The sequence below is a fragment of the Erythrolamprus reginae genome, chromosome 1 (assembly GCF_031021105.1).
Source record: "Erythrolamprus reginae isolate rEryReg1 chromosome 1, rEryReg1.hap1, whole genome shotgun sequence".
NCBI classification, from domain to species: Eukaryota; Metazoa; Chordata; class Lepidosauria; order Squamata; family Dipsadidae; genus Erythrolamprus; species Erythrolamprus reginae.
The window spans coordinates 247,240,630-247,263,373 of NC_091950.1; the positions used below are offsets into that span (position 1 = coordinate 247,240,630).

The window sequence follows — 22,744 nt, forward strand, 5'->3', positions numbered from 1 at the left end:
AACAGTCATTTTTCAGTGCTCTTGTAACTTTGAACTAAACAAATTGTTGTAAGTTTACTTGTATTTGCAATTAATGATAAAATTGTTAATGACCATCAATCTGTGGATGGAGATTCTCTGCCTATGTAAAGAACATGTGTTAAAATAAGGTGAGTATTCCACAGTGTTCTCTTTTTTAAAAATTGAGGTTGTACAGCAGGGGCCCCCAAACTTGGCAAATTTAAGACTCATGGACTTCAACTCCCAGAATTCTGGAAGTTGAAGTCCACAAGTCTTGAATTTGCCAAGTTTGAAACCCTTTGTTATACAGTATGGAACTTCCCACCTCATTATTTGAAAAAGTCTTTAGGTATCACAACTAGGGAATATACCCTGAGCTGAAAAATAATATAAGCGCCGCCATCAAAATAGGCTCTTGTTATCTTTATGCTGAATTGCTTTGTTCTTGTGTATAGGTGTGAAATGACACCATTTCTACAGACAAGCTGACACATTAAAAACATAAAGATAATCAGAGTTACACAGTACAGTGGAACCCCGACATAAGAGCTGCTCTACTTAAGAGCAACTCGAGATAAGAGCTGGGAGGGGAGAGATATTTTTGTTCTACTTACAAGCCCAAATTCGAGATACAAGCGCCAAGGAGCTGTCTCCTGAAGCCAAACGCTAACTTCCGCGTTCGGCTTCAGGAGATAGCTGCGAAGCGGCGCGCGTGTTTTAAAAGGTTGCAGCCGGCCTGGGGGGCTCGGGGGGGGTGCTTGCAGCTTTCTTTCTTGCTCTTTTTCTTTCTCTCTTTTACCTTCCATTTCTCTATTTCTTCTTTTCTTTCTCCTTCCCACCTTCTTCCCTCCCTCCCTCCCTTCACTCATTCCTCTCTTACTCTCCCCTTTCATAAGTTTCCTTGCTTCCTTCCTCTGTTCCTGTCCCTTCCCCCTTTCTTTCTTTCTTTCTTTCTTTCTTTCTTTCTTTCTTGCTCTTTTTCTTTCTCTCTTTTACCTTCCCTTCCTCTATTTCTTCTTTTCTTTCTCCTTCCCACCTTCTTCCCTCCCTCCCTCCCTTCACTCATTCCTCTCTTACTCTCCCCTTTCATAAGTTTCCTTGCTTCCTTCCTCTGTTCCTGTCCCTTCCCTCTTTCCTTCCTTCCTTCCCACCCTCCATCCATTCATTCACCCATTCCTCTCTTGATCGCTTAAAGCCGGTCCCTGGTGCAAAAAGGGTTGGGGACCTCTGTCCTACAGGATTGGGTGGCAGAGAAGTTGAACATATGTAAATTTAAAAGTTTAAGAAAGTTTACAAGTTAAGTGAAAGAAACTTCATTATTCATTTATATGTACATGTACATTTCTTCATTAAAAACATGTCTTTCTGCATAATTTAGACTAACTTTGTGAGTTTTTTGAGGGCTGGAACCAATTAAAATTATTTACATTAATTCCTATGGGGAAAAGTCGTTCGAGATAAGAGCTGCTCGACTTAAGAGCCCAGGTCCGGAACAAATTAAACTCGTATCTCGAGGTACCACTGTACTTCAGATTTCAAAGTGCTTCAGGGTGCAAAAGTAGTACCCGTTTGCAATTTCTTAAAGTGATCTTGATTTTTCCCACAAATACGCAATCCCAAGAATAGATATGTTTAATTTTCACAGCTACAACCATATGTTATCTTAAGCAGTGGCACAATTCTAAAATACCATTTTGCCTCTGAATCAGAAGTGTTGTGCCACAGGTTGTTTATTGAGTGAATTTACTTAAACAAATACAGTTTTGGGTGTGTAGGATAGCTTAAAAGATGGGATTGCTTACATTCTTATATATAATGGCAGCTTCCTTGGCTGTCAGTATTTTTTCTCTCGGCCCAGATCTTCCAATCCTCCTACCAATTTTTATATTCCAGTAGGAGAAAATAATAATAATTATAATAATAATTTATTAGATTTGTATGCCGCCCCTCTCCGAAGACTCGGGGCGGCTCACAACAAGCGATAAAACAATATTGTACAGGCACAAATCTAATATTAAGAAAAAACTAAAAAACCCTATCAATTAAAAAAACCAAACAGCACATACATACCAAACATAAATTATAATAAGCTTGGGGGAAAGGTGTCTCAAATCCCCCATGCCTGGCGGTATAGATGGGTCTTAAGTAGTTTACGGAAGACGAGGAGGGTGGGAGCAGTTCTAATCTCCGGGGGGAGTTGATTCCAGAGGGCCGGGGCTGCCACAGAGAAGGCTCTTCCCCTGGGGCCCGCCAGACGACATTGTTTAGTCGACGGGACCCGGAGAAGGCCAACTCTGTGGGACCTTATCGGCCGCTGGGATTCGTGCGGTAGTAGGCGGTTCCGGAGGTATTCTGGTCCAATGCCATGTAGGGCTTTAAAGGTCATGACCAACACTTTGAATTGTGACCGGAAACTGATCGGCAGCCAATGCAAGCCACGGAGTGTTGTAGAACGTGGGCGAATCTAGGAAGCCCCACGATAGCTCTCGCGGCTGCGTTCTGCACGATCTGAAGTTTCCGAACACTTTTCAAAGGTAGCCCCATGTAGAGAGCGTTGCAGTAATCGAACCTCGAGGTGATAAGGGCATGAGTGACTGTGAGCAATGACTCCCTGTCCAAATAGGGCCGCAACTGGTGCACCAGGCGAACCTGGGCAAATGCCCTCCTCGCCACAGCCGAAAGATGATGTTCCAATGTCAGCTGTGGGTCGAGGAGGACGCCCAAGTTGCGCACCCTCTCTGAGGGGGTCAGTAGTTCCCCCCCCCAGGGTAATGGCCGGACAGATGGAATTGTCCTTGGGAGGCAACACCCACAGCCACTCCGTCTTGTCTGGATTGAGTTTGAGTTTGTTGACACCCATCCAGGCCCCAACAGCCTCCAGACACCGGCACATCACTTCCACTGCTTCGCTGAATATTACCATTAACATTCCTCTGCCACAATCTCTTATTGCTGCACCTGACTTTTAGGAAAAGTCATGTTTCAAGAGCTAGTTATTGAAATTTCCCTCTGGCCAGACTTTTGCTTGATACCTGGTTCTGCTTTTTATGCTTTATATAACCTTTCAACAACTTTCCATTTATCATCTGCCACTGCTATCTGTCTTTAGATCTTCTTAGCAAGATTTTTTAAACTAAAAGGCTTGTTTTTTCCTCAAATTTATTTCCCTGATTTTTGTAACCAGCTGAAATCCTGCTAATTAATTTTCATTTGAAACATCTCTGCCATAGCAGTTTTAGACAAGGATTTATGTTTCGATACAAAATGTAAAAAAACAACTATGTAGTTATGAGGGCTCTGCCTTGGCTAAAGGAAACATTGTGTGTGATTTTGAGGAAATTTTTTCCTTCCTCCCTCTCTCCTTCCCTCTCTCCTTCCCTCTCTCTCTTTCTTCTTTCTTTTTTCCTCCCCCCTCTCCTTCTCTCCTTTCTGTCTTTTGTTCTTTCCTTCTTTTATTCTTCTCTCTCTCTTTCTTTCTTTCTTTCTCTCTCTTTCTTTTTTTTCCTCTCTCTCTCTCTCTCTCTTTCTTTCTTTCTTTCTCTCTCTCTCTCTTTCCTCCCTGTATCAACACAAAGCAACCCTGGGAGGCTTACAACATTAAAAGCAATAAAACCATAACAATAGGAATACAAAATTATAATTAAAAGATGGGATGGGAAGGAAGCAAGAATCACAGGTTGTGATGGGGGATCTATTAGTCCATCTATAGTCATCTTTCAGTATGAACCATCTTTTTCTTTTGGAGTCTAGATTGATGCACAACCCTCACAGAATCTAAAAAAACTCCACAAACATACAACAAAATTAAGTATTACTACATTTTTAAATTATGCCATATGTTTCCATGTGTTAGAATAAATGCAGCACTGTCACACAGAAAATGTGCAGATTGATATATATAAACTTTGGAGTCAGGTAATCTAAAAGAGATCCATTCTCAAAATGACAGAAAATATAGCATTCCCTCTATGAAATTTGTTTCTTCTCATAAAAATTTGAAGATAGATTATTTGCTATTTCAGTGAATGTCTCACTGAAAAGCATATAATAGATTGCATTTGGTAATATTGATTTGTCTGGTTCTGATGTTATTTCGGTGCTTTTGCTTCAAAAAAACCCAATGTACCGGTAAGTTATTTTTTTTTCCAAAACAGATTTTGTATGTGTTTGATTTCAGCATCATGATAAATTTAATGAAACATTGACTTTTAAACATGGAAGAAACCTTAAGAAAAAACTGGAGGAGAAGTTATGGCAATGGAAGATGGGTATGCTTCTTGAAATTATTAATACTGTACTGTTATCAGATAAAATCACTGGGATCAACTCGCAATTAGACTCCAGCTATGTTAGTTTTCAGTAGATGACTGCGGCCCTGTCTTGTTTGATTATTTGAGCTTGGTTTACATATGTATGAATGTAGGTAGGTACTGGTATTTATTTTAGAACATTTATATAGCTTCCTACTCACTTATAGCAACTCTAGGCAGCTTACAAACAGTAAAAAATACAAAATAGAAATATATATATATAAAAACCCCCAACAACCTCCCTATTTTGTTTCTGGAAGAAGAGGACAAGATACTTGGGGTGTCGCATCTTTCCATCTTATATCAGGTTTGTGTCCTTCCTACTAGGTTCTAGCTACCCAAGAAGTTATGTGTAACTGGTTTCAAGCAGGGGCAAATACTTCTTTGCAGAAGGGTGTGATTCCTCTGGCTTTGAAGGAGACTGGTCTATCTATTCCTTAAGAAACCATTGCTGTATTGGACAGTTTTGGTGGGGAAGGTTGCTGGGAACGTTCTTTATTTATTTACATGCTGCATTTTGCATGATCTACAGTTTTCAAACACTCTTCAAAGGTAGCCCCATGTAGAGAGCGTTGCAGTAGTCGAACCTCGAGGTTATAAGGGCATGAATGACTGAGTAGGGACTTCCTGTCCAGATAGGACCGCAACTGGCGCACCAGGCGAACCTGGACGAATGCCCCCTTCGCCACAGCCGAAAGATGATGTTCCAAAGTCAGCTGTGGATCGAGGAGGATGCCCAAGTTGCAGACTCTCTCTGAGGAAGTCAAAAGTCCCCCCCCCCCAAGTGATGGACAGATGGAATTGGCCTGGGGAAGCAAAACCCACAGCCACTTCATATTGTCAGGGTTGAGTCTGAGCTTGTAGACATCCATCCAAATCCTAACAGCCTTCAGACACCAGCACATTACTTCCACTGCTTCACTGAGTGGAGATGTATTGCTGGAGATTTTTTTATTTTATTTATTTATTTATTAGATTTGTATGCCGCCCCTTTCTGTATAGATGTATAGATGATTGGCCTGGTGGTGACCTTAAGAGCCCTGCATACCATGGGATCAGTTTACTTGTGGGACTGCCAGTATCTGATGGTTTGTGCCTCCCTTTCCATGTACTGGGTTCCCTTCCCTTAATGAAAAAAAAGTCACCTAGCAGATCTTGGAAAATATGCTTTGTCTGCAATGATGCAGCTGTCCTTTGGAACAGCTCCCCCCACCCCAGAGCTATGGACAACCATAACCTTACTTGGAAGGCTATGAAGGCCTGGCTCTTTCTTCAAGCACCAGGGCTCAGAAGATGAAGCTTTTCTGTATTTAGGTTACAGGAGAAGCTCTTATTTTTGTAAGGCAACTTAGGTTTTGTTTGTGTTTTAATAGTAATTTCTGTTAGGCTTGCTGGTTCATTTTTCTGGACAGATGGACAGACATGGAAAGTCAATCAATAATCATGTTCTTATTATTAAATAGTTGTATTTCTCCACATCAAATTTCTGTTTCTTAATAAATATACATTTTTGAGAACTGACTCACTTTCCTACTGCAGAATGTCCACCTCTACGTTGGTCATACAGTATCTGCAATCTGCATTTAATCATCTTGAGAATATTTTGAGAAAAGTGTGTGTTACTCCCAGGGCAATTTCATACTGATTATTTAGTCCATAATAATAATGGCTTTTAAACAAAATTTTAATCATAAGACTTCTTTTTATAAAAACACCTCCTAGATGAAATATAGGTAGTCCTTGACTTATGACCCCAACTTAGTGCAAAATTTACATGGCTAAATGAGACATTTGTTAAGTGAGATTTGCTCCATTTTATGACCTTTTTTGCTACAGTTGTTTTGAATCACTGCAGTTTTGTTAAGTTAGTAATACAACTGTTAAATGAATCTGACTTTGCCATAGACTTTGCTTGCAGAAGGTCACAAAAGGTGATCATGTGGCCTGAGGACATTGCAACTACTGTACTATAAAATATGAATCATTTGCTAGCAGTCTGAATTTTGATCATGTGACCATGAGGATACTGCAACAGTCATAAATGTGAAAAAGTCATGTCACTTTTAGTGCCATCGTAACTTTGCATGGTCACTAAATGAACCGTTATAAGTTAAGGATTGTCTGTAGATAATGGCATGAATAAGCTATAGTTAGCATCAATATTTTATCCTTTCAGGGGAAAAAAATAATGATTTTTCTCTTTAGAAGTTAATAAGGAAGATGTCATAAACGACAGAAAACACTGGCAAATCTCAACTCCACAGACACTACTGAATCTCTTAGAAAATGCAGATGTCACATCTGTATGGGATACTATGGATGAAGGTGACCTTTCTGAAATATTTTAAATAAAATGTGTTCCCTGTATCTTTAGGAATGCAGTGCAATAGACATTAGGTTTCCATCCTGATCTGGAGTATTATTTCAGTAAGTTTTCAAGAGTTATATATACTGTTATAGAATTGTTAAATAACAATTTGATCCTGCCTGGCTCAAGGTTGACTCAGCCTTCCATCCTTCCGAGGTTGGTAACATGAAGACTAAGATTTTTGGGGGCAGTAGGCTGACTCTGTAAAGATTGTGAAGGCTAAGGGGATTGCGACAGTTACAATCTCAAGGAAGCATCATATGTAATTTTGAATCCATCATAACTTAACTAAGTGATCAATCATTAATCTTGGTTGGAGGATAATTCAGTAATTTCCAGGAGTGAAAAAAGGGAGGGATGAAGAAAAATGGAAATGTATTACAAGAGGATCAAATTTATATTAATTTTTTTTTCAAAATACAGGTAGTCCTTGACTTATGATCACAACTGAACCCAAAATTTCCATTGCTAAGCAAGACAGTTGTTAAGCAAATTGCTGCAGTTGTTAAGTTATTAACATGGTTGTAAAGTGAATCTGGCTACCCCATTGACTTTGCTTGTGATCCTGTGACACCAAGACATTGCAATAATCATAAATATATGCCAATCGCTGTCTTAAATTTTATCATATGACCACAGGGATGCTATAGATTGTAAGTGTGAAAACGGTCATAAATAACTTTTTTTCAGTGTGGTAACTTTGAACGGTCACTAAACTAATAGTTTACCTGTCAAAAATTACCTGTATAAGGAATGTAACATTTTTTCCCTCAGCTGGCCAAGTAAATGAAATAGATTCAGAGTTCCCTGACGCCAGGAAAAGATGGAGCCCAAAACTACCAAGTACTCTAATGAATATGTTAGCAGAAGCAGAATGCACCAGTGACACCTTGTGCCAACCTGAAGAATCTAGTAAGTTGTGGGTTTTTTTGCATAATTTTATTATTTGAAGTTAATGTTGAATTTTTATTTAATAATTAGTGCCATAAGTAATCTCTGTGTAACAAGTTGAACTAGATTAAAACTAGAATAGCATCTAAGATTTGTATCCCACTGGTGTCCACATAGACAGAAGAGAATAGTTTCCCCATAATTTCCTCATTCCCCCAATTTCTGCTGCATTGTCCTAAGCTAGGGGATTGTGTTGAATATATTTGAGTGTTCTAAGAAGGAAAGGGGAGGGTTGTGCAGAAGGAAGTAAGCATGCATAACCTTCATCCTAAAATAGGTAATTATATGAGGATAAGAAGAATAAATGTAAATAATTAAATTAATTAAAAATTGGAATGTATCTAAATACTTTAAAAATTATTTCTAAATGTCATGTGCCTGGAAAGAATATAAAAGTTACCTTAAGAAAAGTGAAATTAAAAAAATCATTTTTCTTGTAAGCAACAAGGTAAATGTTAATGTTGCAGTTTCACAATAATACCCCCATACATACACACACTTCATCAAACATATATACACACAATTATGTTAATTACAAAGGTGTTGTAACTTTAAAACAGCAATATTTACTTGGATTTTTACCTGAGGCAGCCTGATTTTTTAAAATGTATTTTTGTAGTTCTATTAGAATGTTCGATTTTTCATAATGGAAATTTTTTTATATATTCAAGAGAGCAAATCTTTAATTGTTAGGCCATATACAGTAATTTACTTAAAACACTCACTTTTTAGAGAAAAGATATTTTATTGATAATATCCTTTTTCATCTCACTTTTCCTGGGAGTTAAGTTCCATGAAAGCTATTGATGCTAGTTTCTAATAGTAATATTAGGAATAAATGGATGAATCATTAAAACTGGTTAGGAATTTCAGATTCTTACATAACCAATGGACAACAATCACTTTCACAATTTTTGGGAGATAACAAGTGACAGAAAACAGAAGCTAATGTGTATACTGCGTGGACAAACAATTCTAATAGCTAGAGAGATTTTATTTTATTTTATTGATTTTATTTTATTGATTTTGTCAAGTATGTATTAGTAGTATACAAAGAAATAAAACTTTATATACAGTACATGATATTGGTACTATTAAGAGAGAAACTTAGAACAGAGACAGTAGGCACACTGGTGCATTTATGCACGCCCCTTACTGACCTCTTGGGAATCAGGTGAGGTCAACAGTGGATAGTCTAAGGCAGGGGTAAGCAAAGTTGGCTCTTCTATGACAGGTGGACTTCAACTCCCAGAATTCCTCAGCTAGAAAGATTGGCTCAGGAATTCTGGGAATTGAAGTCCACAAGTCATAGAAGAGCCTACCCCTAGTCTAAGGGTAAAGTTTTGGGGGGTTGGTGATGAAACAAGAGTCCGGTAGTGAGTTCCATGCATTAACAGCTCAGTTGCTGAACTCATATTTTCTACAGTCGAGTTTGGAGCAGTTTACTTTGAGTTTGTATCCATTATGTGCTCATGTATTATTGTGGCTGAAGCTGAAGTATTCATTGACAGGAAGGACATTGTATGAATATTTTGAGTCCACACAGCAAATATTTTCTTAAGAGTTAAAAACTAAGACCTTCTGCTTATAAAAAACAAGTTTTAATTAAGGCTGAGCACAGTCAGTCCTGATAGGTCAGCAATGGAAATATTACATTTGACATTAAAGATGAACTGCCAACTTTCACATAAATTGGATTAATGTGTCAATTTAAGCCATAATGTTTGGCCTTAAGTCTATTATGTGAGCCCTGTCACTGTAGCTTGTAAATCCTATAAGCCATGATTTATTGTTTAGTTAGTTAGTTAAATCAGATTTAAGCATATACGGTAATACTTCAGTGCTATGCAAGAATCAGATCAAGTAAGGAATACTTGCAGTGATAGGCTCCTACGGGAACAGTCAGGAACACAGTTCCAGTAGCAAATTTGGAGCTCCACCCCAGAGCACCCAATTTGCACTGAAAGATGTTAAAACAAAATGTATAAGCCACGCCCACGGTGTGGTAGTAAAAATTTTGGTAGCCCATCACTGCATTTATGTAAAATTAGTATAGACTTGTGAATATGAAAGCAGTCCTCCATCCTCCATCTATAGAACTTTTATTTTTAATACAATATATTTTTGGTATTACTCCAAGCTATCTTGGTACATTTTATGAAATAGTACATGAAACGTGGTATATGAAATCACTATTAAATGAAAATACTATTCTTTCAGAAGAAACAATAAACCACCAGATTCCAGAATCTATTAAAGATGATCCAGAAATTAATTTGGCTGCTAACCCAGATGAAAGGAAACTTGATCCAAGATACGATGATGATGATGATGATACGTAAGTCATTACAACTGCTGGATGTGTAACTTGGCCCTTTGAAAAGGTGGTTCATACAATATTTTCTTCAGCGCATATTTTTAATTAATAATGATATAGATTTTAATATATGTACAAGTATACAAAGCTGAGAATTACAACCACAACAATTATATGCCTTAAAACAAAACAATACATTAAAATACTGCCATCAGAAACAAGTTTGTTCTGCATATCTAAAAAGTAATGGGAGGGGTCCATCAGCCCCCATACAACTGAACTCATGTTTTAACATACTGTAAGTTTAACTAATGACATATAAATTGATTGAGTCATTATAAGAAGAGTAAAATTGTTGTGATGAGCTACACTTTGCAGTTATCTGATCAATTCCCAATTGCAGCATTCAAAGTTAATTGTATGAATGGACTTATAAAATATTACATTGCACAAAAATGATTTACATGTGTAATAAATTTCACTGAGATAACAAGGAGCTTGCATGCCCCTTGTTGAATTTATTAATTGATTGGAATTGTGTAGAGGCCCTCACGATGACATTGTATCACTCTACTTTTCTATTTACAATAGATTCAAATACTGTATATACTACACCAATAGTATGGAGATTGTTATAATCGTTTATTTAATGGCTCTAGAAGAGCATGTCTTTCTATAAATATCATTTTGACAATACTGCCCAAATCATAATCCTGATTCAGATTCTGCATTCAGTCAAGCCTGTTACATAGATGTTATGTAGATATTACCACAGTTACCATCTAGTGCTCAGAAGTATTACGCTATTTGTAAACATAGCACTTTAGTAATTTAGTAAAAAAATAACACATTTTCTTTTGTTTTTATATAGAAACTTTGAAGGATCTGAAGATGAATTGAGAGATGCGCTAGTGGAATCTTTGGAAAATGTGGTTACATCTCTAGAGGAGGAGATTTCAAAAAGTCCAATTGAATCAGCAAACACAGAACAACAAAAACAATGTGTAGCCAATAGCAAACTTAGCAAATGTAATGACAACTTAGAAGATAATAATTACTTGACTGGAGAAGAACAAAGTGCAATCAGTTAACACATTCTTGGATAATAGTTAAGAATTAATAATAACCAACTGTATGCCTGTTAAGACCTGCCTGAATTTAGAAAGTGAGTGCTTCATCTTTTTGTTGTATAGTAACGAAAAATCTTTGCCTAGTATACCAAAGTAAAACCTGTAGAGTGGAATTCTCTTCTCTGTCTTGGGTTGCATATACCTCTTTCAACAATTAATGCAGAGATACTTTCAAGGATCACTTCACCAATCAAATTTATAACCTCAATAAATATAGAACTTCACTACTTATCACCATGTTTCATTTTTTTGGATGAAAACATATCTTAATCTAGATCTAATCCTCAATGAAATGGTAATCATGGATCTGGAGTGGACTAATTCTGCTGAGGGAGCTTAAGTATTTAAATTCTCCAATGGAGTGGGGAAAATCTTAGTATGACAACAAAAGCTAAGATTATTTTAGCATAGCTTTGTTGAACATACTAATTTTATGAGAATTCAGCTCTATGTGCCTCTGCAATCCTTTCGGAGAAAAAAATGTATAACGTGATTTTTCTGAGATCATTTTCATTATACATGCTACCTGACAACTTTAGAAAATGTTTAATTTGAATGGTTTCAGATGACAGACATTTTTCAGTAAACATTTTGACTGTTGGTCTGTAATGAAAAGTTCTAGGCATTCAATCATTGATGAATTATATAGCTTTTAATTAACCAAAGAATAAATTGTGGGAAGAATTTAAATAATGAAATAAATTTAAGCCCTCATACCATTAAATAATTAAAATACATGTTCAGTGCTACTGACAAAATTAGATAATCATTATTGAATGCTAGATATTTTGTGAAAATCTTTGGAAGTGGGACCTTAAAATCTGTCAAATGTACTCTATTAGGATATCTTTAGTATTTAAAGAGTAAAATCTTTATTGCACTATAAATAGAAATGTAGAACATGTATTTGTAGTGCCATAATAACTCAAGTATGTCACATATTTATAAGCAAAATATTTTATTTAAATAGCTGTTCTACAGATAATAGGAATGTTTCCTCAAATTTTTGATCAGCAAACCTCTTCACAGATTCACGAGCACTTTGTCTGATTTGCAGCTTTTTTGCAGGAGGTAATGCAAAGATATGAGCCATAGAGTCTGCATAGCCATCTTCATCTTCTGCTAGAAATCCAGTAATATTCCTTTCATAGGGTACCACAATATCTAATTTGGGGCCTCCAGAATTGTGAGCAAGAATAATTGTGCCAGCTGCCATACATTCAACAATTCCTATAAAAGACATAGAACAGATTGCTGTTAATACTGTGGTTCTTTCATTCTTTCTCAACCAAGACTATCATTCTCTATTGCAACTTTGCAACAAAAGAAAAGGCACAATTTAGACTTTCCTGATTTGAAAGTGGCATGTGCACTGATAAAAATTTGAAACAACCATGTTTCAATGCTCTCCAAAAAGTATTCTTCGGAGTACATTATTGTGTTTATGCTAAGATTCCTGTCCTGATCCTGAAGTCACAAAATCCATCTCAGAGGAAATTTAAAGACACAGTTTCCTTGAAGGGGAGACCCTGGGGCAGAGGTTTTAACTAGCTTTAGCTGGTGCAACATTTTCAGCCCTATCTAAGGAACAATATCTTAGCAACAGTAATACCTACACTCTATAGCATGCTACCTTTGAAGACAACACAGAAGTAACAATAGATACAGAGTATAGTGTCTAGATTGAGTAGAAGGACTTGATAGAGCAGAGTTCCACTGATTCTGGTCATAACATTGGTTGCTAATAAGCTTCTGAGTTCAATTCAAATGTGCTGGATGTATCCTTATATAAAATTTGTGTTCATACGGGATCAATTTAATTTTGGTTATTGCTCAATGTACACAATTGGGGCTGGCTATGATACTATGAAATAAATAAATTTCAGAGAAATGTTTAATGTGTTGCAGGCTACTATTGTATGTCTCCTATCAAATATGGGTTTCTGGAAAGATTGCCTCTTACTTGTTGATCTTTATGTCTTTATTTAAAATTCCTTATGTGGTTTTAGTATTTAACAGAGTTGACAATTTGGCCATGAATGTCAAAAATATTAAACAAATTAAAGTTAATAGTGTATAATGTTTATGACATTATGTGAATAATAACAAGTAGCATTTGCTTCTTTTTAGGACTGAGTGAACAGAAAAAACCTGTGTTAATAACGTAAAATCTTGAGAATACAATATCTGGTTGTTAATAGCAAGTATTCATGGCAGTTTATATACCATTTTAGGTCAGGCCGGTATAGTAAATTGCTATGCAAATTTGATGTAATTTTGAGGACAGAATGTCATTTTTTCATCTGAACATGCAAATTAAATCTTAGTTATACCATCTATTTTATTGACCCAAATTTTCTAAGAAGCACTTTATAGAAGATAAGCAAAGATACCTACCAATTCCAAAATGTTCATTCCACATGGTATGAAGCCCAATAGTTGCATCTGCCAGATGTGTCTTTAGTTCTTCAAATGGAATATTAACTTTGAATTCCACCTTTTTTTCAATGCCTAACTCTTGACAGAGCTCCTTAAGTTCATTTACACGTTGGTCATCATCTAGGTTACGACAGCCCCCAATCAAAACAAGCTTTGGCAATAGTGGCTGTCCTTCAGTTTTTGCCAACAATTTAGCAAAGGCTCTAATCTGCAGGGAGTGGTCCTTCTCTGGCCTGAACTGGCTTATAGAAACAACTGTTGGTTTTATAATCCTGTTGTCTTCTTGTAGTGGAATATCCAGGAAAGTCTGTACATCACAAGGTGGATACACGATGCTTGTGCGATCCCTACACCTCCAGAGGGAAAGGATGTGATCGCGAGTCCATGTAGAATTAACCATGACAATATCACTGCAAGAACCAACTAACCCATATACGGAAGCAAAAAAGTAATAATATATAAGTTTCATTTTACTTAAGAAGGGATTCTTTGTGATAATGGCTGCATTATTAAATCGTGCGTGCTGATTCCTGACCACAGAAAGCATATCAGTACTGATTGTAGGATAGTGAACATAACATCCTATTCGGCAACCTCCCAGATATTTAAAGATAGGAAGTGTGAATGCATAACCCATGGAGTCGATGTAAATATCAGGGATACACTTTGTAAGAGCTTCCCAGCCAAGAAACACGGATCCTAAGCTCTGACCTAACAGAGTGAAATGTGAATATCGGGAAGCTTCTACCAAGTAGCGCTTTTTTAAGAACACAAACTTTACAGGGTGTTTCAGTCTGATGTTGAATCGCCTGTATGCACCTTCTACAATATTCTCAGCTGAAGCATCGGTATCACCTGTGTAGACGATATAGGAAGCATTCTTGTACCTGGGGGAAAAAAAATTCCTATTAAAATATTTCAGATATGGATAACATTTTGTTCTCTTTTCAGACAATTTTAAATCCATGGCTTGATACTATATAATACATGTATATTTAAAAACTTTTCGCTATCAGGCTTTGCAGAAAATATTAACAAACGAAGGAACAACATGAATGAATTTATGAGTAGTTAATCTAAGTAGCTCCCAACTGCAAGAACCCCTCGCAGATTGTTATTCTTTTTTATTTACAAATCTTTTAAATGAGGAAAGATGGTTAATTATGCTGTCACGCTGTGCTCATAGCAGAGTTCTATAGTTGGTGTCTTAAGAAGAAATTATATGCTATATCATGTCCAATCCACTTGGGCATCACAAAACTTTACAAGGCCCATCTCACAAAAGTAGTAGGTAGATAGATAGACAGATGTGTATATGTTCTAAATTATATTCCAATCATATATGTTTAAATCAATTCTAAATTAGGTTTGTGACAATATAAACCTAAGCATGAGGGTTCTTTCCTTAAACGTATTCACTGTTATCTGAGAATGATGCCTCACGAGCCTTATATACTACTAAAACTCTCATTGTCATGACCTTTAACTAGGTGAAATAGTGGAAATTACTGTATAAAAGACGCCATGAGACATCAATGGGGTACAACAGCTTTGAGGGAGATTTCCCATTGTCACTAAACATAAACTTTTGTTTTTAATCTCTACCTCAGCATATTCAGTTTGGGGCCTGGGCACATGAGGCAATGAACCTATTGTTGGGCTGGGAAAACAGGGCAACCGTTTTTGAACCAAGATACCAATAACATTTGTGGAAGTTTGGCCTGCTTCAAGTGCTGCTACTTCACTGCTGTTCAGGGGTGGGTTCCTCCTGGTTTGGTCCTGATCGCCCAAACCATTAGTGACCCGCTTGTGAAGTGACAGATCTGCTTCTGTCAGTGCTAGTCTGTGGGTGCTACTCCCCCACCTTTTTTTGAATTTTCAGCCAATTTTTCCATTCTTGGATGGCTTTTCCTCTTCTTCTATTTGAAAAAAAGCCTGCCTGGCCACCCATGGGTTAATCCTGGGCTTTATTTCTTTCCCCTGAAACAAAGCTGATCAGAACCCCAGCTGTGTTTTGGGGCTCTATTGGGCTAGTGAGCATGTGCGGAAGCAGAAACGCATGACAAGATTTGCATGTGCATGAGTGGAGCGAGGGAGCGCGCAAAGTTGCAATGCGAACCGGTAACAAAGGTAAATGGAACCCACCTCTGCTGCTGTTGCTGTCACATGATTTTCATTTTCAAAGTTCTGTGTTTCCCAACCAGCTCACAATCCCTCACTCCCTCTCCCACCCACTAGCAGCCACTTGGCTGTCTGGAGGGAAGGGGGTTTCCAACGCTCCCTGCCAGATTCCCACCAGAAACTCAATGAGGATATCAGAAGAAATTTCAACACTCACTGTACTCTATTTAGGTAAGGAAATATATTTGAAACAATGATCCAACAGGAAGGGTATGAGTTGTCTAGTTAATTATTATAAATATAATTTAACATGCCTAGGATAAACATATATCCATCCTAAGATAAAATACAGAAAATAGTACAAGGGCAGACTAGATGAACCATGAGGTCTTTTTCTGCCGTCAGACTTCTATGTTTCTATTATATATATTTGGCTCAAAACTGACTTACTCTTCAATATCTTCATCAATAAGGTAGATAAGGCACTAGAAGGGGAACTCATCAAATTTGCAGATTGCACCAAGCTGGCAGGAATAGCCAATACTCCAGAAGATAGGCTCAAGATACAGAAAACACAGTAATACATACCATATTTTTTGGAGTATAAGACACATCGGAGTAAAAGACATACCTTAGTTTTGGGGGAGGAAAATAGGGAAAAAATAATCTGCCTACCAGGTATTCATCTGACTAGTCTTTAGTCTGGTCAGCTTCAGCACATTAGTTTGCTGGTTTTAAGTCCATGTGCTTGCTTTTTACCTCCTGGTTGAGGATAAAAAACACTTTCTAAAACACTTTTCTCTCTCTCTAGAGAGAGAGAGACAATGGGAAAAATAGGCAAAGGGATGATCGCTTCCATAGCAAAGCACAGAAGATTGCTTCACTTGTTAGCACCTACTTAGAGATGAAAAAAGGCTCAGCTGATTGTCGGACGGAGTAGCAATGAAAGAAACAGGCAAAGGGAAGATCACTTAGCAAAGCATGGAAGATCATGTTAGTACCTAGTTAGGGCTAAAAAAAAGCTTAATGAAAACTACATTTGGAGTATAAGATGCATCCAAATTTTCAACCTCTTCTAGGGGGTGGAAAGGTGCATCTTATATTCCAAAAAATAAGGTATATTTATGCATGAAAATGTGTTTACTTACTTTTTCTGTAAAGCTCTCAAAGCACACCATAGCACTCTCTCTCCACCACCACCAGCATTACAATATGGATGGAAAAATGCAACTACAAGTGGCCTTTTCCCATCGTTCCCTGGAGGCATCAGCTGATATCTCTGCCATTGAAGCCAGAATCGTAAACCACAGAGTAGAAGCAATACACAGAGAAATAAACCTCCACTTAATATCAAAGCAGGTATAATCAATGAATACAGCAATCTGTAAAAAAAAAAAGATGGAAAGTTGAAATATAACCTTAAGACACTACACTGAACTCTGGAAACTATTCAGAAACTTAGAAAAGATAAACAATGCCTGAAACATTTGTGTTCTTAATAATAACATTTTTTAATGCTGTCATCAGTTTAAATAAATCAGCTATGAGGGCCAAAGTACAAGATCATCATCCACAGAGAAGAACTTAAATTTTACAAATAAGCTAAAAACAAAAATGTCATTTTATTTGATCTCCTATTAAGGAATGTGTTTGTCATCTTGCCAGTTACCATAAAGGGGTGTTCTCCTGCACAGGTGGAGAAAAATAAGATCAGTGGCAACTCTACTTTAGCTAGCTTTCAAATCCGGTACATATCCACAGATCTTGTAGGTTCAGTCATATTACATAATACATTTTATTACTGTATTAAGGTATCTATGTAAGGTCTTCCTGTGGGGTTGGTCTACAGCTTTTATATGTACTCAGCAATGTAGCTATGATAGAGAAGGAGCTTTGCATGCCTATATATTCACCCTAACTCATTAGACATGGGCAAAATGTCTACGGAGAGGGGCGGCATACAAATCTAATAAATAAATAAATAAATAAATAAATAAATATTAAAATATAATGAAATTTTGGATAAGGAGGGAAGATTAAAATCCAACCAAGAATTAAAGGAAGAGGGAATAAAAATATTGGTGGCCATATATCCAGCTACAATTGAGATATAAAAAAGATCTAGAGGAATTTGGATTTGAACTGAAATCAACACAATTAGATAAATTCTTAATAGGTTCAGAAGAGAAATTATTATCTAGAATATAAAATTACTTGTTAAATTTTGATATGGAAGAGGAGATTGTAAAGGAGCCAATGATAGCATGCACTAAAAATTTGGGACATAATATTGAGCTAAAAGACTGGAAAAAATTATACATAACCAAAATCCGCCATGTACAAAGAAAATCAATATTAAATATTATATCGGTGGCACTTAGTTCCAGCAAGACTTGCAAAAATGTATTCCAATTTAAAGTCAAATTGCTGGAAATGCAAAAAACACAAGGTACCTTCTTTAACTATGTTGGCTTTGTCCAGAAATTAAAAATATTGGATTAAAATACAAAAATGATTAAATGAAATTATGCAAAGCAAAATAGAACTGGAGCCTGAACCGTTTCTTCTGGGGACCATTAAAGGAAAATATCCTAAAAATATTAAATATTTGATTATTCATATTACTACAGCAGTGAGAATTGTACTGGTACAAACATGGAAAATGTTCATTACTGTATACCAACAGAGGATTTAATAATTTTAAAAAATGAATGTGCCAAAAATGGACAAACTAACTATAGAGTTAAATAAGGAATATTACTCAACTTGGAAAACCTGGTATAAATGGATAGAAACTAAAAACAAGAAATATATAGATAAAAGTAAGACATAAATTGTATTTATATATATTTGATCAAATAGGAATATCTGAGAAAATAAGAACAGAGATAAGATTTGTGTACTGTCATAATGATGTTGAATTGTTCAATAAGGAGCTGGGGTGGCGCAGCAGGTAGAGTGCTGTACTGCAGGCCACTGAAGCTGACTGTAGATCTGTAGGTCAGCGGTTCAAATCTCATCACCGGCTCAAGGTTGACTCAGCCTTCCATCCTTCCAAGGTGGATAAAATGGGGACCTGGATTGTGGGGGCAATAGGCTGGCTCTGTTAAAAAATGCTATTGCTAACATGTTGTAAGCCACCCTAAGTCTAATGAGAAGAGTGGCATAAAAATCTAATAAATAAAATCTAATAAATAAATAAATAAATATGGATGTATTTTTGTTACAGAAGTATTTGTATATTTCAAAATTTAATAAACATTTTTTGAAAATTTTTAAAAATAGATACAATTACTTATGACCATTACAGCATCCCAGGGTCATATAGAGCCTCAGTGGTGTAGTGGTTAAAGTACAGTACTGCAAGCTACTTCTGCTGATCACCGGCTGCCAGCAGTTGGCAGATCGAATCTCACCAGGTTCAATGTTGACTCAGCCTTGCAAGGTCGGTAAAATGAGGACCCAGATTGTTGGGGACAACATTCTTACTCTCTGTAAACTGCTTAGAGAGGGCTGTAAAGCACTGGAAGCGGTATATAAATCTAAATGATATTGCTATGAGATCCCCTTTTGCAACCTTTTGACATGCAGTCAATGGGGAAGCCAGATTCACTTAACCACCAGATCATTAACTTATCAACTGCAGTGATTCACTTAAAATCAGAAGCAAGAAAGGTCGTAAAACGGGACAAAACTCACTTAGCAAATGTCCCAATTAACAAATTTTAAATGGTATTGGCGTGCCATTCCCCCAACCCCCCTGGCGTGCCACCCCCCCCCTTTTTTTGAGCAGAATAAACACGTTTCGACTTAGGTCTCTCTCGCTCTAATTTTCAGCTTTTAGTAGAAAATTTAAAAAACCGAACTAAAAACACTTATTATACAGACATTTACGGTTGGGAGACCGTGATTTTCCTGTACTTTCTGCTTTATGATGAAGACCTCTACCTATTCGCCTTCAGTTTGACAGCCTTTGCATTTTATACCGTGATACATCTGTTACTTTTTAAAAGACGCTTCTGGGATCAGAACGAAATGTCTTCAAAGGGAAAACAAGAAAGCCCAGTTGCCTTCTGAAAAAAAAAAGGCACCTTCGGTACTTCTGTTACGCTTTAAAAAAAACATCTCAACGTTAATTCTCACCTGAAAAGACGCTTGAAAGGAGCCATTTTGGGGAGGACCGTACCCTTCCGGGTCCGGAAGTGTTGGTCTGCCCGGACGCTCTAGCCCTGAAACGAGTATTTCCCCCTTCCAAATGGATTGTAGACGTGGATCAGAGGCGGGGGACCTACGGCCCTTTTATGACTCGTGGACTTCAGCTATGCTGGCTCGGGAATTCTGGGAGTTGAAGTCCATGAGTCATAAAAGGTCCGTAGTTTCCTTCTCCTGGATTGTAAATGAATGCTTCTGGTCGTTCATAGTGTTTCCATGCAGAGGGACGAAAACATGTAGACGTACCTGTCTCCCATAACGATTTCAGATTTACAATGTCTGCCTCTTCTTTGTTCAAAGACCTGCTACGATCCTCTCCTAAGTCTCTTTGCCGTTTCTATAACAAGGAAGGTTGCCATAGGTTGCCACCGGGTGTCAAAACACCCACTTTAATGCAGCTGGTAAAGGGAACTGCAGCCCAGGTCTTCTAACAAAACGTGCTAGTCGGAAAAGCTGCTACCAGATCCCTAAATTTTCACTACCGTAAATTACCCACGCCTCTCTCTTCTTACCAAAATGCCCTATGGGAGCCCGAAAAAGCAGCCAATAAGCAACCAAACAGATAAACCGCGCGAAAATTTGGAGTGCTATCCTTGCAGGTGGGAAGCGGCTCGTGAAAAAATTTGCAGCGAGGCATGAAAAAGAGCAGCTATTGGCTGGGAAAATCACAATAATCTGTAAAAACAGTATTAATTACTTGCAGCCGCTTAGGGGGGGAAAACCCCTAACCATTTAAAAATGAAATCTGTTTAATACGAATGCACTTGCAGATAGTTTTGTCAAAATGCCATTAGCAAATATAGTTTTATTGATCGGTTGCGATTGTATAGTTTAGAGCAGTGATTTTCAACCTTTTTGAGCCGCGGAAATCCCGGGGCACACCACCAACCAAAATGACACAAATCTAATAAATACATAAATACATACATGCATGCATGCATGCATAACCCCCTCATATATACAATCCCATGTAACATCCCCTTATAAATGCAGTCAATCATCAATCATCCCTCCTCAAATTTATACCACTGTCTCATTTCTGGGTACTTCTCCTGTCTTTCCCCCTTTTCTCTCATGTTTCTCATTTCTCTCTCTTCCTCCCTTTTTCCATCATTCCTTCTCCCTCTCACTTCTCCTCTTTTTCCATCCCTGTCTCTCTCCCCCCCTTATGTGTGTGTGTGTATACACACTCGAACCATTTCCAAAACCAGTTGAGGGCTGGGTTTATTTTCTCTTTTATTCTTTTCAAAAACAGGTGTGGGCTGGGGGGGATTTCTTATTATTTGGGTGCTTTTTACCATATGCTTCAAGAATCACCTCTCTCTCTCTCTTTTGTTTCTCTCTCCTCTCATTCTCTACCTCAATCATTTTATCATTTCTCCTTTTTTCTCCCCTTTTTGTTCTCATTTCTCTATCTCTCCTTTCCTCTCCCTATCTGTCTCTCTTGCTTTCTCTCTCTCTTGCTATCTATTTTTCTCTCTTGCTTTCCTTCTCTCTCTCTCGTTCTCTCTCTTATTTTCTTTCTCTCTCTCTCATGCTTTCTCTCTCTTGTTCTTTCTTTCTCTCTCTCTGTTGCTCTCTCGTTCTCTCTTATTTTCTTTCTCTCTCTTGTTCTTTCTTTCTCTCCTCTCTCTCTCTCTGTTGCTCTCTCTCTCTCATTCTCTCTCTTCCTTTCTTCTCTGTGGAGGCCGGCGAAGGTTTTCCTTAGTTTGAATGTTCTGAGCAAGCTGGCAGGGGGATGGGAAGCAGCCCCTTTACTGACAGCCTGGAACGGGACTGTGAGAGGGGTGGGCGTTCCCACAGCGCTCGGAGCGGCTAGCGGCCGGATCGCCAGTGCCGCTGTAGCCACCGCTGTGGGAGGAGTCGCGCCCCAAGAAAGCCGGAGAGAAGGACGGATCGGGCAGGCAGGGACAGCCACAAGTGGAAGCCTCAGCCCTGGAGCTCCCACTTGCAGAAGCCGCCCCTCCCCCTGGCTATTGCCCGCCGCCCCCGCCGCTGCTATTAGCGAGGAGAAGCCATGCGTGCGAGGGGGCCGACTTTCAAAACAACTTTTGCCGGCCTCCCGTGGGAGGGTGCCAATAGCAGCGGCGGCGGCAGGCAATAGCCGGGGGGCCACTTCTGCAAGTGAGAGCTCCAGGGCTGAAGCCTCAGCCCTGGAGTTCCCACTTGCAGGAACCGCCTCGCGGCACACCTGACCATGTCTCGCGGCACACTAGTGTGCCGCGGCACACCGGTTGAAAAACACTGGTTTAGAGTTATTGTATGGATATTGATGTATATTTAAAAATAAAAATCCAATATAACTTTTTAAAAAGTTAAAATTGGAGTACAATTGTTAATGAAAGTTGAATGTGTTTCCTGAGAAGGCTAGAAAGGGACTGAAACACGATGGCATAGTTAGGAAAAATAGCAAGTAGCCAAGAGAAATTCAGATAGCTATAGCACTTTAAATATAAATTAAAGCGAAGAACATTATCTAAAATCCGGAGGATAGCATTTGGAAAGGAGGTAGCACAGGATGAATGATATATACCAGAAATAATTGGATAAATAATTAGAAAATTTTTATTAATTTGACTAAGAGTTTGGCATTTGATATTGTATTGTATTATATTTTAATTTGAGCTATGTAAATTGGAATCTCTATAAGGTGTGAAAAACAATAAAAAATTTATACCCCCCCAAAAAAAACTGGAGTACAGTATTGTTTTATAAACACCCTACTCTGGTTTTATACAGACTTATTGGACCTACAAAATAAATTCACATCTATTGAAGTCCACAAGGTGTTGCTCTTTGATATTTTTCCAAAGCTCTCTGAAAACTTGCAATGCGCTAAACCTGCATTGGTGAGTTTTCTGTAATGTTATTTTCATTATTTGTTCTTATGATATAT

The 22,744-nt window shown here is 37.8% G+C and overlaps 3 protein-coding genes across 10 annotated transcripts in view; 1 reads left to right on the top strand and 2 right to left on the bottom strand.

Moving 5' to 3' along the window:
- NEK5 (NIMA related kinase 5) overlaps positions 1-12,974 on the top strand; it is a 33,906-nt gene extending 20,932 nt beyond the window's left edge. For 6 of the 7 annotated variants that reach the window (XM_070732769.1, XM_070732766.1, XM_070732774.1 and 3 more), the window contains 5 exons: positions 4,178-4,268; positions 6,516-6,635; positions 7,453-7,590; positions 9,850-9,967; positions 10,818-12,974. In XM_070732769.1, the coding sequence (XP_070588870.1) occupies positions 4,178-4,268; positions 6,516-6,635; positions 7,453-7,590; positions 9,850-9,967; positions 10,818-11,037 (687 nt within the window). In that variant the 3' untranslated portion in view covers positions 11,038-12,974. The remainder of the gene's footprint in view (positions 1-4,177; positions 4,269-6,515; positions 6,636-7,452; positions 7,591-9,849; positions 9,968-10,817) is intronic. The other variant, XM_070732773.1, reaches the window with a different exon arrangement.
- VPS36 (vacuolar protein sorting 36 homolog) overlaps positions 1-22,744 on the bottom strand; it is a 353,187-nt gene that overhangs the window by 92,024 nt on the left and 238,419 nt on the right. The window lies entirely within an intron of this gene.
- ALG11 (ALG11 alpha-1,2-mannosyltransferase) lies at positions 12,018-20,404 on the bottom strand. 2 transcript variants are annotated; one of them, XM_070732776.1, is made up of 4 exons: positions 20,095-20,404; positions 16,785-17,018; positions 13,474-14,402; positions 12,018-12,306 (listed from the first exon to the last, which is right to left on the bottom strand). In XM_070732776.1, the coding sequence occupies exons 1-4, from the start codon at positions 20,103-20,105 to the stop codon at positions 12,035-12,037; spliced, it is 1,446 nt and encodes a 481-aa protein (XP_070588877.1). In that variant the 5' UTR covers positions 20,106-20,404; the 3' UTR covers positions 12,018-12,034. The 2 variants fall into 2 exon arrangements, with proteins under 2 accessions (XP_070588877.1, XP_070588876.1); XM_070732775.1 differs by having other exon boundaries at positions 19,780-20,371.

Bases quoted from the DNA above. Each gene is read 5' to 3' on its own strand.
- ALG11 (XM_070732775.1), bottom strand. From the start codon at position 19,805: ATGGCTCCTTTCAAGCGTCTTTTCAG. The intron at 17,019-19,779 runs GTGAGAATTAAC...TTTTTTTTACAG, and splicing joins CCTTTCAAGCGTCTTTTCAG to ATTGCTGTATTCATTGATTA. The intron at 12,307-13,473 runs GTAGGTATCTTT...TGTCTTTTATAG, and splicing joins GAATGAACATTTTGGAATTG to GAATTGTTGAATGTATGGCA.